The following is a 16,308-nucleotide window of genomic DNA, read 5'->3' as shown; positions in this document are numbered from 1 at the left end:
GGTCAACACAGTTCTGAAAATACGAAACTCAGGGGCTGGAAGAGTTAATGTGGCGGCTTACACGCACTTTGGAAGCGAGTGAGTTGCTGTCCTTATCGTCGAGGAAGCGCTGTACAAGAAAAATCAGCGCCAGTGCATGGCGTTTACGAAGTACAACGTGTGAGTTTTGACCTTTGGAAGAATAAGCCGGCCAGTGCCCACGTCCCATAAGCGCATATCGCCATTACGGTCTCCAGTCAGGACTAATTCGCCGTTGGGGGAGAGTGTCGCCACCTTTACAGCCGTTGTATGCTGGAAACACCAAATACGCTTTCCCGTGATAGCATCCCAAAGACAAACATTTCTATTGCTAAATGAGGTGAGTATACACCCGTCCATCGAGAACTGAACGCAGGTGACTGAGCCTTCGTGATCCATAACATTGATTTGTTCACGTCGCAAGATTTCCCACACGCGTAGTGTGCCATCTAGGCATCCGCTAAGCAATTTCAAGCCGTCCGGCGAGAAGGAGACAGATGATATCTTGCTGCTGTGTTCGAGAGGCTCGCCCAAGGTTTCATGTGTGCGGAGGTCCCAAACCCTGACAGTCATATCCTCACTTCCGCTTGCTATTTGAGATCCGTCGAAGGAAATGCTCAGTGTTCGCACGGAATCACTGTGGGCTTCAATGACACACAGCGATACACCGGAGCGCACGTCCCATATACGGATGGTTCTGTCTTTTCCGCCGCTGACAAGGCGCGTGTCGTCAGGAGTGAACTTGACAGCCCATACAATGCCATCGTGGCCAGAAAGGGGAGCCAAGGCAAGATCCTGAGTTTTGAGGTCCCAGACGCAAACTAGAGCGTCATCCGCTGCGCTGGCTAGAAGCTCTTCATTGACTGAGATGGCTAACGCATTTACCTCCCTGTCGTGCCACACAAGAGGATCTGCAGATTCCTGGCCTGTTGAAGAATCCCAAATCCTGACAGCACGATCGCTTCCTGTACTTGCAAAGCGTTCTCCATCTGAGAACCACGCTGCTACCTTGATCTCGTCATATGCCCTCATTCTGTAGGAACGAGGATTCAGAACTCGGCACTCATGGACAACTCACGGAATTCATAGTATAGAACATACGCATATTTGTCAGTGACGTTAACGTTACTCTCCGCCGATTGCTAAACAGAATGTGTATGAATGGTAAAACATCAAATTACAGGGATCATCATACTCACATGTGGAAGCACTTGAGCACCATTGTGTATGTTCCAAATACGCAAGCCGTTGTCGCTACAGGAAGCAAAGTGTTCTCCATCTACGGAGCAGGATAGTGTGCGGACACGCTCCCCGTGGCCGTAAAGAGGTCCCACGACACAATGCCCCAAGTTGATGTCCCAGACCCGAATGCTTTCATCGGAGGAACAGGAAATCAGCCGTTGACCATTGCAGGCAAATGTCACTTTGAGAACCGCGTGTTTATGCCCACGAAGCGGTCCTTTGACTGGGTCCCCTGTTGACGCATTCCAAAGCCGAATAGTATAATCATTCGAGGAGCTAGCAATGAGCGAGCCGTCTGGAGAGTATTGAACGCATCGAACCAAGCTTCGGTGGCCAGCCAGCTCGCGAACAAGCTCATGTTCTTCCACGTCGTAGATGCGAACGAGCCCGTCATCACAAGCGGTCGCAATACTATGCTTGCCAGCGGGCGAAAACGAGATAGAGTTTACGTCCCTTGGATGGGCGATTGTCGCGATGCAGTCTCCCACATGAGCCCTCCAAAGCTTGAAGGTGCGGTCGAAGCCAGCACTCGCAACGAGTGCGCCATCTGGAGAGTACTGCACCACGTCGACCCCGCTAATGTGGGCCATGAGTGGTCCCAGGACCGTTTGATGGGTACTTGTGTCCCATACTCGAAGGGTCTTGTCCTTGCTGCCGCTTACCAGACGGCGCCCATCAGGGGAGAAAGCGATGGCACGAATCCAACTCCTGTGCCCCTCCAACGGCTCCCCTACTTGACAACCTGTACTTGCCTTCCATATCCGTATTGTCGAGTCCCATGAACCTGTCGCTATGCGTGTACCGTCGGGCGAGTATACAAATGTCCAGATGACATCGGTGTGGCCCTTGAATGGTTCGAAGGTCGTACCGTCCATGGTAGAGTATGTCGAGCCTGAATAGGAGGTGTATGGGCTTTGCGAGTTCTGGCGGGGAGTAGGTCTCGGAGACGGTGCGACGACCTCAGATAGCTCTATGATTTGAGATGCGTACAGCCGCTACAGGCCTGTACCACACCATGACGGACGACAGACCACGTCATGCATTATGAAACAAGGGACTCGTACCAATCATTTGGATAGAACATGCATCCAAGGTTTGGACATGAAAATGACAATATGGCAAGAGATGCTGTTTTGGAGCGAAGTTGAGGCGGTATGTCGCGAAGATGTTGCATAGAGTTGTCGCCAGCTTTGTGCATAAAACAGATCAGCAAAGGCCGGTGCTCACCCCGGAAATCACGGCAGTGATAAGCGAACACCAAAATACGATGAATGAACAAGAATAATAAGCTAGGAAAAAGACATCTCCAATCAAAACATAGCGGCCCACGTCGTGCACGCACGAACACCCTCATCATTTTATCGTCCCAAATCGTCATCACCAACCACGAGCCCATTACCCCACATCCCCACCTCTAATTCGTCTGCGCACCCACCGCCAGCCTCTTCAAATGCTCCATAAACACCTGCAAGCTCACATCGTCCGTGAAAATCGCCTGCCCCGCGCCCTGCCCCGCCGCGCTCCCGTACATGCCCGTGCTCATGTGCGTCGTGCTCGGGTTCAGCTTGCTGAGCAGGAACCGCGCCTGCGAGCCGCCCTGGTCGCACACGATGTAGCGCGGGATCGGGAACCGGTCCCCGAGCAGGTCCTGCGCGTCCGCGACGGGCGCCTCGAGCAGCTCCTTGAAGTTCTCGTACCCTTCCTGCTCCTGGTAGCCCGCCTTGCGCCACTGCGCGACGGTCTCGCCGTGGAAGATGAGGATGTGGAAGAACGTGTCGAGCAGCAGGATAACGTCGGGTTTGATGGAGACGGAGTCGAGCAGGACGGGCTGCGGCGGGACGTCGAACGTGTACGACATGAGCGTCGGCTGGATGGCAATCAGCGAGTTGTTCACGTCTTCCTCGTTCAGGATATGTCTATCGGTCGCGACATCAGCATGGGCCCCATATCAGGTCAAACAAGATAACGCACCTATAGAACGCAGTCTCGTCTGGCGAATTGTTAAACACCTGCAAGAACTGACTCCGGCGGAGATGGAACATAAACTGCGGATAAATGCTGAAATTGTCGCTCAGCCTGAAGCTCGCCGGGTCCTCCTTCCTGTAGTCCGCGAACTTCTGGCACAGCCGGATCAGCATGCGGTCCAGCCAGCGCAGCACGTCGGGCGAGTCATCGATCTCCGCCTTGAACACCGCGATGCGCGCCATGAGCACCGCCGACGCCTCCTGGTCGAACGACGCCGCGATCGAGGGCGAGCCCGCTTCCGCGAAGTTGCGCGCGATCGTCGTCACACGCAGGCGCTGCTGTCCGGACGCATGCTGGTAGTGCGTCACGAACTGGATGAGCCCGCGCGAGCCTGGCGGGAGGGCTTGCCCTGCAGGGGTGACGACTTCGAAGTAGACGGCGGCGGACGTGCGTGGGGTGATGTTGTTAATCTTCCAAGCAGACGTTTGGCCGATACCAATCTCGGTCTCGCCGACGCAAGCAGACTTCTTTCCAGCGGAGATGGCGTGGCCGATGAGACCTGAGACGCGCAGTTCCTTCGTCGTCTACAAGGAATCAGCATCGTGATCAATAGAAGAAACATATGCGAGAACGCACCTGAACATCGAATGTGGCGTTGAAGCCCATCTGAAGGAAGTCCTGCTCGTCCTTGTTGAACAGGCGTAGGAAACTTTGCTTGAAGATGGACGTCGCGAACGAGTCAGAAAGTACCATCGCGCCATTTGTCGAGTTGGGCAGCGACTTCATCTCGAGCAGACCGACCTGGTCGAGACAGCCGGCAAACAGATCGATAGTGTGGCCGTTACCAGAGGCACGTTTGGCAAGACCTTCGTAGAACTATAAGGGTATTAGAAAAGGGAAAGGATCAATGGAAAAGGGAGCTGACCTTGATGGCACGCTTGTAGTGCTTCACGCTGTCACGCTCGATATCGTGATGAGACCGGATAGGCTCCTTGAGCTCGTTGGACACGACCTGACCCGGGCCTTCGGTAGCGGGTCCACCAGCAAACAGCATAATCCGGGCACCGGTGTTGGGGAATGTCGTCTGATTACCATGCATCAGCACCTTAAATAGCGTAATACGCGATAGACACTGCTCACCTCCAACAAGCCCACAGCAACGCTCAAGGCTCCGCCCGTGCAACGCAGCGCACGCTTGTCGTTCGCAACAGGCCACGGGTCACGCGCGAGCGCTTCGAGGATGCCCGTCAGCTGGAACTCGCACTGCTGTACGGGGAGGAGGAAGCGCGCGGCGCCAAACGCTTGTTGGGGCATCGGCTGGCCAGGGCGTGGGGCAGCACGGGCAGCGGTGCTGAGACCGAGCATGTCCTGGATCTGCTTGGAAGAGTACTCTTTGCCGCCACGGAAGACGTAGGACTTGGAGCAGTGCTCGTAGCCGAGCTCATGTACCTGGGTCTGCGGAACGACACCGTGTTAGAGAAGGTGGGCTGAGTGAGAGGGAGGGGGCGGCAAAGCGTACCATGGTACCAAAGGTGATGAGACCGACGAGGGCATACGGAGGGAGAAGGCTGAGGGACACAACAAGAGCATCGCGGAGCGCCTTGAGGTCGTCTTCGTCGAGGCACGTGTCCACGACGAAGAGGAAGATGGGCGGGACCGGGGCAGGGCGCGAGAGCGTGTACTCGATGGTTGTGTATTTGGGGAGGAGCTCCGCGGGAAGGTTCGTGTTGGAGATGTCCTTGTAGTGCGGCGGGAAGGCATTGCGCGAGAGACAGAAGGGACATATCCACAGCTTGCCCCGGACGTCGATTTGGCTGTATGCGCGGTTGTGGACATAAACCTACAGTTAGAGCATGGTTTCCAAAATCAACGGGAATGGAAGACGCACCAGTAGGGGTTGAGGATGGCACGGCAAGGGGGCTTGCACGTCACGGGCTCGTACATGACTGGGGGCAGATCTTCGCGTTGCTTGAGAGGAGTGTAGAGCGCCGAGATAGGCACGACGGTACGCGTCGCCTCTATGCGAGATGACGGCCAGACATTCCACGACAACCTAACGCCTGATCACAAGAACAAGCAAGGTCAGAATGGGGCAGCGTGCTGCTATCAGTTGACATGAGACTGACCATCCCGATCCTCGACGTCTTCAAAGTTCATCGTTCAAGAGAAGTTGGTCCTTGTGTATGCACGCGAGTGTCCCTGACACTATCCAGGAAATAGAAAAATAGAGAAAGAAGAGACGAAAACGAGGGCGTCGGGGGAGGGAGTAATTGTATGCGTCCTGGCTGTGCGCGACGACGTGTTCGCAAAATCCGGCGGGGAGGCAGAACAAACAACTGTCAACAAGTCCCAAGCGAGGACGTTTGCTAATTGCGCAAGCGTCATCGTGTTGAACTTCACCTAACGCCTCCGTCACCCCCTCCTGTAGCCTCCTGTGCACTACTCTGGCAACGTGGGCTTGACGTGTCCTTAGACTATACACCCTGGTTTTCTCGAGAGACGCCACGCCTAGGTTACGCCCGTCTTTGGGGTACCTCCAGGAACAAACCAGCCACGGAACCAGCTGCAAACCAGGAACCACCATTTTGACGCCTAAGTTTTGCATCTTACTCAGCGAGTTCTGGTGTTCTCTGATCACATTTCCCTGTCAATTTGTGATGCTATGCTCTACTCGAGGCTGCTCGTTGGCGCTGTCTGCGACTTCTCACCCCCTAGCGCAGGTTTTGACGCGCGTCTTCTGGAAGGTTCCTGATACAGTGCTTTAGCGGGCTCAAGGGCGACTTCTTCGGCGTAGCCTTCTCTTTTTTGCCTCGTTGCAAACTTGCACCCCGAGATTGAGCAGGCTCCCTGGCGCAACGCCACCGTCGCTACAATTCGCCATCGGCGCCCCGTCGATGGTGAGCAAATGCGACGCGTCTGCCGGAGCTCTATGCAGGTTCGTAGAAACAGGTAGACCTGTTTATTGTGTATTTCTGGGTCTTTTGACGAGTATGGTTTGAGCTCATCAAGGTCAGATTCACGTTGCTTGGCACAGCATACAAGCACGCGACGAACATGCGCGTCTACCAACCTATTCGGCGAATGTCTTCGACTAGGCGTCTGTCTGGCTTTCATATCCAACGAAATACTCCGCATTGTCTTAATAGTATGGAAGCCGCCCATCGTATGGCATCTCGCCTTGCTTTGTGTCGCAATACTACCAATCTGTCAGAACAGGCGCTCAATATGATCTTGAGCACCCACAAAGACTCTGCCTCAGCTCTATTATTACAATCCAGACCTAAACGCCGCGTTCATTCGCTGTCTATTAACAGCAACTAGTCGCCGTTAGCCTGCATCTCCGATGCTCTAGCGCTGGATGCTCTCTGGATGAACTTCCTTATCGGTCCGCGTTTTCTTACATGCGATCGTATCTTCTGAAGATGAACGCCAACATGAGGCTCCGGATCTATACAGCACACTCAGCGGGCGCTTACGGCGTTCCAACAGGAAGCGGCACAGTCGGCATGGTTTGACCTCCTGCCTGTTCCGTAGCGCGGTGGCCAAGGCGCCCCCTCTTTTTTGCGGAGGATCACGACCTGAATCGGAAGGTCATCTATACGCAGTGGCTAGAGCCTCCGCGCCTCTTCTCACGACTTTGTTGGGTGTCAAACGCGGTTGCGAGCTGGGATCGTCTTTCTGCACGATTGTCCCCTATATAACGCGGCGGTGGAGGGACGATACGACTCAACCACCCACCGCTTTCCTCTCATCTCTGTTGGCTTTCGTCTTTCTGTCCCGCCCAACAAGCGCGACGCTCCCTGATTTCTGATCGTATACCAGTACGCGCACACGCGTCCTGTGTTCGGCAGCCTCCGTGCCTCGTGTACCTGGCGATCAACGCCCCATGTTCTTTGTCGACGACCCAGTAGACCCCGGCTTCTACGACTGTCCAGTGCTCGATGCACTCGACGACGTTCCTCTGCGCGGGCTATCGACCAGTCCACCTCCCCTTTCGTGAGTTTACCCCTCGCTACTGGCACGTCTGATTGGTTCTGACTCAAAGCTCCTGTCTTCTGTTCACCGGCATTCGGCACCGGCTGATCCGGCCCGTTAGACCCGAGAGTTTCTTCCCAAATGATCCAGTTTACCTGCCCTCATCTACCGGCGCCGGAGCGGGGACGGGAGGAAGGCACCCCAGAGATGCGTGCGCGCCAGAAGGCGAAGGATCTGGCTCGGCGGCGACCACCGACACGCTCCCCACCCCCGGTCTTGCTGCGGTTGCTCCACAGACCAAGAAGGTTGATGGGTGCGTACCACCTTCGTCATAATGTCGCTTAGCACGCCTAGACTCACGCGTACCTACGCCATTGTTCATTTCTCTTTGCTCTAGACGCTATTTTGGGCGCGATGCCCCAGTTTCAAGTTTGGGTCCCACTGGGGCGGGTGTTGCCCCCGCGCGCTTTATATTCTACCCCGTCGAATGGGAGGGTTCCCTCGCACATTCTTACCCCCCACAACGCTCACAAAATCATCGCCAATCCGGGCAACTACACGCTCGCCGGCCACATCAACCTCGCTCGTACCTGTATCCGATCTCTGTGCTAGAGGAGATGACAGCGCTCATCAGCAAGCTGCCGGTGCCTGGCACGCCATTCATCCCGGAACCGGGTCCTTTGTCGAACGACACATACGAATACCTGCCTCCGACGCAACCTACGGACAACGACAAAATTCTCCCGCCCGCCAGCAGCAGCGTCTGGCAAGACATCGAGCGTTGGCGATCCACCGTCCCAGAGAACACAACCACGCTCCCTCCGCCGCCTTTGGATTCCTCAACGTTGCCAACGTCGATGCCCGAGTTCCCGTATATCCCACCGCCTTTGCAAACGACAGGTACGCCGTTCATCCCACCGTTGCCATCCGAGGGGGACCCGTATATCCCGCCACTCCTATCAGAGGATGCGCCATACATACCGCCAACTTCAGACGAGCCGCTCGATTCGTACATACCGCTACTTCCACTACACATCCTCGACGATCCATCTCTGCGACCACCGTCCCCCGGAACCCCATACATCCCGCCACTTCCTTTCTCGCCTTCCACTGGTGGTGGTGGTGGTGGTGGTGCCGCACCAGGGCTGTTCGTCGAGACCAACACGGTCCCACTCCCAGCAGACACCCCGGTTCTTGGACGCAGCCCGTTCGACACGCGAGGGCGCAAGCGGCTGCGGGAAGACTGCGATCTGAGTCCGGGGAGGCGCCACCGGGACCGATCTTCGCGCGAGGCGCGGGACGCGAGGTGGTCACGGGGTGATGATGCGGAGGGGTGGTGACGTCAGTGCCCACAATGAGATGGGTTGGCTCTGCGGGGCGCTGAGCATGCGATAGTGTAGGTGCGTGGGGAGGGGTGCGGAGGTGCGTGGGAAGGGGATGCAAGGTTTCTGCGCTGGCGCCTGTGTTCGTCCGTTTTGCTTTCACGCATTTGTGTTTTGTTTCGGCTTGTTGTCTTGTCATTTTTTGCTTTCGTGGTCATCTGTACTATATAACGGAACAATCTCATTGTGGTCTCTTGCATGCAACTTTGGCGTGCCGATGGTCAAGCGCTTGGCGCTTCCCAGATGTATTTTATTGAGGGCGTCAAAGCAGGTATGTGGTACCTTGAAGTCTCGTTTCCGTGGATGTCGGGAGCATATTACCACTTCTGCTCGATGCGTGAACAGCATGTGGCCTGGTTTTATTACCTTGGTAAAGCTAAAAATGTGATTTGTTATTCCATGATAACGAACCCATTCTCCACTGCCATCAACGCATGAACCTTCTCCTCATGTAGATGTCTGCGGATGAGCAGGCGGACTTTAATTCCACCAGTAGGCAAGGAGTTTCCCTCGGCGCACATGCAAACACGGATTATGCATAACATGCATACATACGTGTACGATAGCACATATCCACTGAGTCTGCCTCACCGGCAACGCGGCAAGCACAAACAATAGAATATCGCGTCGAAACAGCCGCTGTCGCTGGACGTGCTACTCTGTTCCCCATGAGCATCCGGGATGCTAAAGTCTACAGCACCAGCAACATTGCGCGGGGAGGATGTGCGAGTGGATTCCGCAGGTGACGGGCTAGATGAGGCTGACGAGCTTTCGTCTTCTCGTTCAGGTTTATTTCCTCGCGTACCTGCGGCGGCCACGCGCTACAAAATATGTCAGCTCAATCCCCGTACGTTGGCAGGCCATGAAAATGATTACATTACGGGACCGAGCAACGCCGATGAGTCTGATAGCCTGCGGCCAGCGGCGAGTATGCTGGCCAGAATGGAAGGGTGATATGGTTTGCGAAAGGCGGGAAGTGAAACGCTTTATTAAATCCCCGTGGGTTGCCATCCGATAGGTTTTGCCTCCCATTTGATGGAGAGCGTCCTGAGCCAGCAAGGTTTGACGCTGCAGGAAGCTGAAGAGTGATTAACCCTCCAATAAGGCAAAAAGCTGGAGAAATTTACATTCAGGATTGAGTCTTCATCCAAGTCATCCAGGCCAGCGGCTCTCCTTTGCTGATCAGGACGTGACCGTCGCGATTTCTACAGCAACAAGCACGAATTTCCATCAGCAAAGACGAGCAGAGGTATATCGATAATAACTCGCACCACTCTGTTTTCGCGACCTTCTTTACCCACATTCTTCGTGGCTTCTGCTGCTCTGACGCGTTTCTGCAAGCAATCAGTCATGTCCCACCCATAAAATACATCAGCAGCTACTCACTTTTGGAAGGATCGCCCGGCCTGTTTGAGCATCGTAGACGCTCAGCGAACCAGGCTTAAATCCAACAACGATCTTGTCTCCTCCAGGCGAGAACGCAAACGCGCTGACGTCCGACGCCTGAGCCATGCGCCACAGGCGCTCGCCGCTGGCTACTGAAAACATCTCAACACCCGAGCGGTGCTCGTTGTCTCTCCAGTCGAGTAGGATCGCGATGCCATCAGGTGAGAACGCGGCCATAGTGTTCCGCGTAGGTTTCCGCGGGACGTGGAGAATAGGCTGGGTCGTCGCAAGGTCCCAAAGGGTAACTGTATTTAAATCCAAACAACCGAGAAGCAGACGGCCATCTGGGGAGAATACCAGGGATTGGGCGGGAGAAGAGAGGTGTGTTGGGAAGTGCATGGTAACGACTCTCGTGCCGAGAGCGCAGACGAAGATGCCGCCGTTGCCCAGAGTCGCGTAGGCGAAGCGCTCCCCATCTGGAGAGAAAGCGACGTCTATGACTGGCTCCGCGCTTTGGATTTTCTCGACCTTGCGATGGTGCTGGTCAAAAACATTACAAATCAGTTCGAGTGAGTTACTTTCCTCCATAAGGATCGCTAGTGTCGAGTTATCCGGGGAGAATTCTATCCTGCGCGTTTTGCTTTGAATTTCTAGCAGAGAAGCTTGTTCTTCGCCGGTCTTGACGTCCAGAAGGACGACCTTTCCGGGCTTGCGGAGGGAACCAACCGCCAAGAAGGCGCCGTCTGTGGACAAGGCTATATGAGAGCCTCCTGGGAACAAGAACTCGCGGACTTGTTTGCCCGTATATGCATCCCAAGTGACGATGTAATCATCTTCGCTGCTGCTAATGAAATGGCTGCCGTCGGGGAACCAGAGAATGGACTTGACTCTGGCGTAAGTGGAGTGCAGGAGCGGAGACCTATGGTCTCCATTATCTGGCACCTGCGTTGTCAAAAGCTCATCAGCGATGTTGCAGAGTCAGAGAACAATAAAATACACGAACGGATGACAAAATCGACTTTTCCTCGGGGATGTCCCATACGTGTATGCTATTGTCATCATCGACGCACACGACGTGATCCCCGACGGGTGAGCAAGCCACTGCCGTTACTGAGCGCTGCGAGCGGTGCTTCAAGGGACCGAAAGCTGGTTCGTCCGTTGAGGAATCCCATACACATATGTATTTGTCGGAAGACCTGCCGACAATCCACTTCCCGTTTAGCAAAAAGCAAATGCAAGTTGTTGTGTCAGTTTGTCCACGGAGAGGCCCATGCAGTAGGCTGCCTGTTTCGGTGTCCCAAACCAGGATACCGTCGTGAGACAAGGCTCCCGCAACCACGGTTCCATCATAAGAGCTGGCAAGCGGAGGTCGAAGAAGCGAAGAAGGAGGTAAGGAGAGCTCCAGATTCTCCTGTTCTTTTGAAACTAGGTCGAAGCTCCGGACGTGCAAAAGACCAGAACGGGAGCGTTCGCGGTGCGCAAAGAGAACCTTGCGATTTGCAGCAGTAAAGGCCAACAGAGACTCGAGGCGACAACTCTTGTTCGCTCGGAACAGCTCGTGGGTCATGCTCCCAGTCAGTGCGTCCTGCAAGGCCACGAGAGTAGGCATGAGGACGGCGACGTGCTTGTCGTCCGACGAGAACGTAACTATATGCGCCCCTGATGCAGCTCTTCCGTCGGTGTCGTACGAAGTCTTCAGATCCCTGCAGCTCGAATTGCCTTCAGCTTCATCGCCTAAGCTCCACATGAAAACATGGGCAACTCCAGCACGCGGCATTGCGCAGATGGCGGCAAGCCGTCGTCCTGAATGAGCGAACGCAAGGGAGTATACGGGTTCAGAAGGCTTGAACTCCCAAGATAAGGATCCTGTGCGAGCATTCCATAGTTGTATAATGCCATCTGAGCAGCCTGTTGCGATGATTTGGCCGTCAGGGGAGTACTCGATGCAGCTGACGTTGCCTTTGTATCCGCTGAATGGTTGGGCCTCCGAAGGGGTTTTGGGCTTGCTAGCCATAGAAAGAGGCTACTTCTACCGCGAAGAGTGTGAAGAGATTCTGCGATAGCCTTGAATGTCCTCGAAGGTGGTGCATGACGCGGATGAAGAGCATGCGTTGGCTAAACTCGAACATGTGTGGGTCCAGTTTCTCGCCGCAGAAAAGGGCTCGGCAGTTGCCGGCGGTATGTCAAATGCATTTGTTTGGGAGCCACCAGCGATGCGTGTCGGTTTATACTTAGGCTTTATCTTGTCAGTCTTTTGGATCGGGTGATTTATAACTTATTAAACGAGATACGCTACGAGAGACTCGAGTTTTGACCAGATCAGTACATAGATTATACAGTCGAGGGCACTGAGCGATTGCTGAGCGATGCTCGTCGGCTTCCCCACCTTGAATTTAAGCTTCAAGCTGGGGCCGCTTTAGAGCGCGTGCCTATATCTACTAGTGCCCCATATTTTAATGTCTCACTGTGAAACTGCGTGAATATATGTTCCGTATATTATGCCTGCATGCTGTGAGCTGGCGTCTGACAGACTCTGACTGGTCTTTCCCTCTCCGTTTATTTTTCCTTTCGTGCTCTAAATATTAGGTAGCGAGCAGTACATTTCTACAAGGTCTCCGTGGTTGATGCTACGATGTTGCGATCTTGAAGCCTAGCTAAAATTTGGTGCCTAGCACATCTTCTAAATTCTCTCTATCGCGATTTCTGTACCTCATTCACTGTGCCTTGGCTCCCAGAGGGGGCGCGTTACCTAGCGCCTCAAAATCGTTTGATTGATTTTTATGGTTCATGAGCGAACGTTACCGGCGTCTTGGACGCGCCTGAAGGTTTCATTAGATCCGTGCGTGCAGCGCTGACCGTGGAAATTGCCGGTCGTACCTGGACGTACCATGGCGGGCCGTACCAATAAGCAGTAGTTGATGGCGGGGGAAAAAATATTCGGCGGTCTGGCTGTGTTCCTGGAGCCATGCGCGCGGCTTTTCGGCGAGCTTGTGCCGCTATGTAGCAAGAATGATGTCGTATTCTGCCTGTCTCTCCGCGTGCGCCATGCATATGGTGGAAGGTCGAAGCAAGGTCGAAGATGCAGTGGTGAGAAGTTATTGAGAGCTAGGTCTACGTTTATAGAATCAACCCAAGTCCATGATAGATATATCACCAAGCCTCTTCCCATTCAGTCGTTATGGACGTTCGCCCGATCTCGCTGGTACATGGTTTTTCACGGAGTACTTTACCGCCATATGTGTCCTTGGCCGGGCTGCTTGGAGACGGCTTATCTACAGTATGCCTCCCACTGCCAAAGTGAGACCCTCATCAGCCTCTGTACAAGTGGCGGTTTGACGCACCATGTGCAACTTTGCACCCTGGCCCCAAAGAGTTTCATATTCCGTCTGGCGTTATATAGCGTGCTCGCTGATGAGAATCTAGCATGAAGAACATGAAGACAGGGGCTGATGGCTAAATATAGAGTCGGATCGGGTCTTGACATGTCGCGCGACTCTTCTTCTTTTGCTGGCAACACAACCAATTGCAAGATGTTTCCACTTTGCAGCTGCCTCTTATCACGAGCGAGCAGCAGCATATTTCCAACATTTGAAAACAACTTGGACAGTTTCTAGGTGGAGACAAAGTCTCGTCGTCTCGGCCCAACTCCACCTCTTCGCCGAGGATAACCAGGCTATGCGATCTTTTCCCTTCTTGCTCGTTCTTCTTCGCTGATGAGGCAACACACCACATGGACACGCTCAACAAAGCGGGCAAGACGGAAGACGTCTATAGGCCCCTTGTCACCTAATGCATTCCCCCGCCCGCCGAATGGGATTTTGCGATTGCGCTCTACGGGCACGCTATGTCGTTATCGCGCGAGCGAGGGACCAGACCGCCATCCAAGCCAACAACCCGTGATTCTTCCCTTCCTAGTTTCGATGCAGTAATTGCGCCACGACCCAATGCGAGGGGTTTCGAAGAGTATAATATGCGACAGGGAAGGGTCGGGTGAACTCTCTTGCTCCTCGGTTCCCCATCGTCCACCAGCGCCTCAGTAAGCGCACGTAGTAGGCCCGACCAGGACACAGCGCAATGGCAAGCCCCGCGCCCCTCGACACGCCCCTCGAGAAGGAGAGGGAGGAAATGGCGCCGTACGCCAACTCCACATCGGACGACGCCTACGTCGATGAAAAGGTAGATGCTAAACACCACGCCGCGGGTGATAAGGAGGTCGGGCACGCCGCCGACGGCGTGTCCATCGCAGACTCGATCAAGGGCCAGCTCGCTGCGGACGACACAGACGTGCTGCTCGTCAATGGCGAGCCCGTCATCGAGACTGGCCTAGACGTGTCGCGCTTCCTCGTGGACGTGAGAGACGACGGGGACCCCGCGTTGACGTTTCGGTCGCTTTTGCTGGGCACGGTGTTTGCGGGATTGGGAGCTGCGTTGTGTATGGTACGCTCCGTCCCCCTCACCCTTATCTCTCAGCATGGATCGAGAAATGGAACTGACGACGTGTGCAGATCTACGTCTTCAAGCCGTTCCAAGTAGTGGTGTCGACAGTCTTCCTCCTCCTGCTCATCTACACCGTCGGCGTCGCGTGGGCGCGCTTCCTGCCCACCCGCAGTTCGGTCGAAGGCACGCGCTTCGAGCGCTTCGCGGGCGCCGTCGACTTCGTCAACCCGGGCGAGTTTAAGATCAAGGAGCACGTCGTCAGCGCGCTCATCGCAGCCACGGCGTCGTACGGGAGCAGCGCGGTGCAGAACTTTGCGGTGCAGCGGGTGCGTGTCGATCTTTCCTTTCTTGTGGCTGGGATTAACCTAATGTGTGGGTTAGCTGTATTATGATACGAACCCGTCGGCGACGACGGCCGTGCTTGCCACGTTCTCGACTGCTTGCTTTGGGTGCGTTTCTGTTCCTGTTGAAACGCCTTTGCGAGAGTCACCGAGGGCTAATTTCAAATTTGGTTCTGAATCTGCAGGATGGGCTTGGTTGGGTTGTTGCGCCCACTCACGGTCTACCCGAGTGAGATGGTGTACTGGGCTGTGCGTATCTCGCTCTCTTCCCTGGCCTTTGCGTTTTGCTCATGTCTCGTATACAGAACCTCCCGACGATCAGCATCTTCCAAGGTCCGTCTGCCCTCCACATCCGCTCTAGACTGGCACCATTCTAACGTCATCATCCTCTTTCTCTTAACAGCGATGCACTTTGACTCTGCGACGAACTACAAGCGCCTCAAGCTCTTCTGGACAGCATTCACGATCCTCTTCCTCTGGGAGCCCTTCCCCTCGTATATCTTCCCGCTGCTCAACGGGTTCAACATCTTCTGCCTCGCCTCGCAGCGCGCCAGTCCGCGCACGCAGGATATATTCACGAACCTCTTCGGAGGCGGCGATGCGAACGAGGGCCTGGGGCTGCTGAGCATCAGTTTGGATTGGCAGTATATTACTTCGTGAGTTTGTTTTTCTATTGGTTGGTGTGGTGTATACAGGGGCTAATAACCGTTGGATAGGGTGTTCATGAGTTTGCCGTTGGTTCAGCAAGGTATGTCGTCTTCATCCCTTGAACTCGTATGAGGCTGACGGGGCGTCCGTAGCGAACTCGTGGATCGGATACTTCTTCTGCTACATTATCATCATGGTCATTTACTATACCAACACGTGGAACGTGCGCCCTCTCTTTCTCTTCTGTATCAACGGGGTGTTCATATTCACAAAATTGAACAACACAGAGCCTGGACTTCCCGATCCTCTCGACGTCGCTCTTCTCGTCCAACGGCTCGATCTACGACCAGCTAGCGGTGTTCGGGTCCGACTCGCTGCTGAACCAGACCGCGCTCGACCAGGTCGGCCTGCCCGCGCTGACGGGCTCGAACGCGTGGCTGAACCTGACGAACAACCTCGCTGTACGTATCATCCCTCCGCTACTACGAAAAAGACGGACAGAGGGCGCTGACGCGGGCGGGGGGCGAACGCACAGATCGGCGGGCTCATCGCGCACTGCATCTTCTTCTGGGGTCCGTACGTGAAGGACTCGTTCATCCAGGCGTACAACGGGACGCAGGAGGACCCGCACTGGGTCGCGATGCGCAAGTACGACGAGGCGCCGTGGTACTGGTACCTCGCGCTCCTCGCGCTGTCGTTCTTCGCGGGGCTGATCGTGGTGCTCAAGGGGCAGACGACGCTGCCGTGGTGGTCGTATATCGTCGCGCTGCTGCTGGGGAGCTTTATCACGCCGTTCTCGACGCTGTTGTACGCGCGTATGGGGAATGGGATCGCGACGAATCAGCTGATGAAGATGGTTGCGGGGGCGTTGAACCCCGGGAGGCCGGTTGCGAATCTTTATGTGCGTTTTGCTT

At 54.9% G+C, this 16,308-nt stretch overlaps 4 protein-coding genes across 4 annotated transcripts; 1 reads left to right on the top strand and 3 right to left on the bottom strand.

The window, feature by feature from the left end:
- Positions 1-189: 189 nt before the first annotated feature.
- CONPUDRAFT_19371 (WD40 repeat-like protein) lies at positions 190-2,108 on the bottom strand (the record flags this gene model as incomplete). Its single annotated transcript, XM_007772884.1, has 2 exons — positions 190-813; positions 1,353-2,108. Coding segments are annotated over 2 exons (1,380 nt in total), but the record flags the coding sequence as incomplete, so codon positions are not given.
- A 402-nt stretch (positions 2,109-2,510) lies between these two features.
- CONPUDRAFT_127721 (copii coat protein) lies at positions 2,511-5,591 on the bottom strand. Its single transcript, XM_007773093.1, has 8 exons — positions 5,352-5,591; positions 5,114-5,285; positions 4,745-5,039; positions 4,366-4,680; positions 4,151-4,309; positions 3,862-4,101; positions 3,232-3,809; positions 2,511-3,176 (listed from the first exon to the last, which is right to left on the bottom strand). Exons 1-8 carry the CDS (start codon positions 5,380-5,382, stop codon positions 2,675-2,677), a joined length of 2,292 nt encoding a protein of 763 aa, XP_007771283.1. The 5' UTR covers positions 5,383-5,591; the 3' UTR covers positions 2,511-2,674.
- A 1,070-nt stretch (positions 5,592-6,661) lies between these two features.
- Positions 6,662-8,754, top strand: CONPUDRAFT_83703 (uncharacterized protein). The gene is made up of 3 exons (XM_007773092.1): positions 6,662-7,221; positions 7,322-7,513; positions 7,598-8,754. Exons 1-3 carry the CDS (start codon positions 7,112-7,114, stop codon positions 8,538-8,540), a joined length of 1,245 nt encoding a protein of 414 aa, XP_007771282.1. The 5' UTR covers positions 6,662-7,111; the 3' UTR covers positions 8,541-8,754.
- Positions 8,755-9,043: 289 nt separating this feature from the next.
- On the bottom strand, positions 9,044-11,982 carry CONPUDRAFT_167262 (WD40 repeat-like protein; the record flags this gene model as incomplete). Its single annotated transcript, XM_007773091.1, has 6 exons — positions 9,044-9,403; positions 9,464-9,660; positions 9,710-9,787; positions 9,854-9,916; positions 9,969-10,910; positions 10,972-11,982. 6 exons carry the CDS (start codon positions 11,980-11,982, stop codon positions 9,274-9,276), a joined length of 2,421 nt encoding a protein of 806 aa, XP_007771281.1. The 3' UTR covers positions 9,044-9,273.
- Positions 11,983-16,308: the final 4,326 nt, after the last annotated feature.

The sequence above is a fragment of the Coniophora puteana genome (genome assembly GCF_000271625.1).
Source record: "Coniophora puteana RWD-64-598 SS2 unplaced genomic scaffold CONPUscaffold_10, whole genome shotgun sequence".
NCBI lineage: Eukaryota > Fungi > Basidiomycota > Agaricomycetes > Boletales > Coniophoraceae > Coniophora > Coniophora puteana.
The sequence above is the reverse complement of the archived record's forward strand: the minus strand, read 5'-3'. Positions and strand labels throughout refer to the sequence as shown.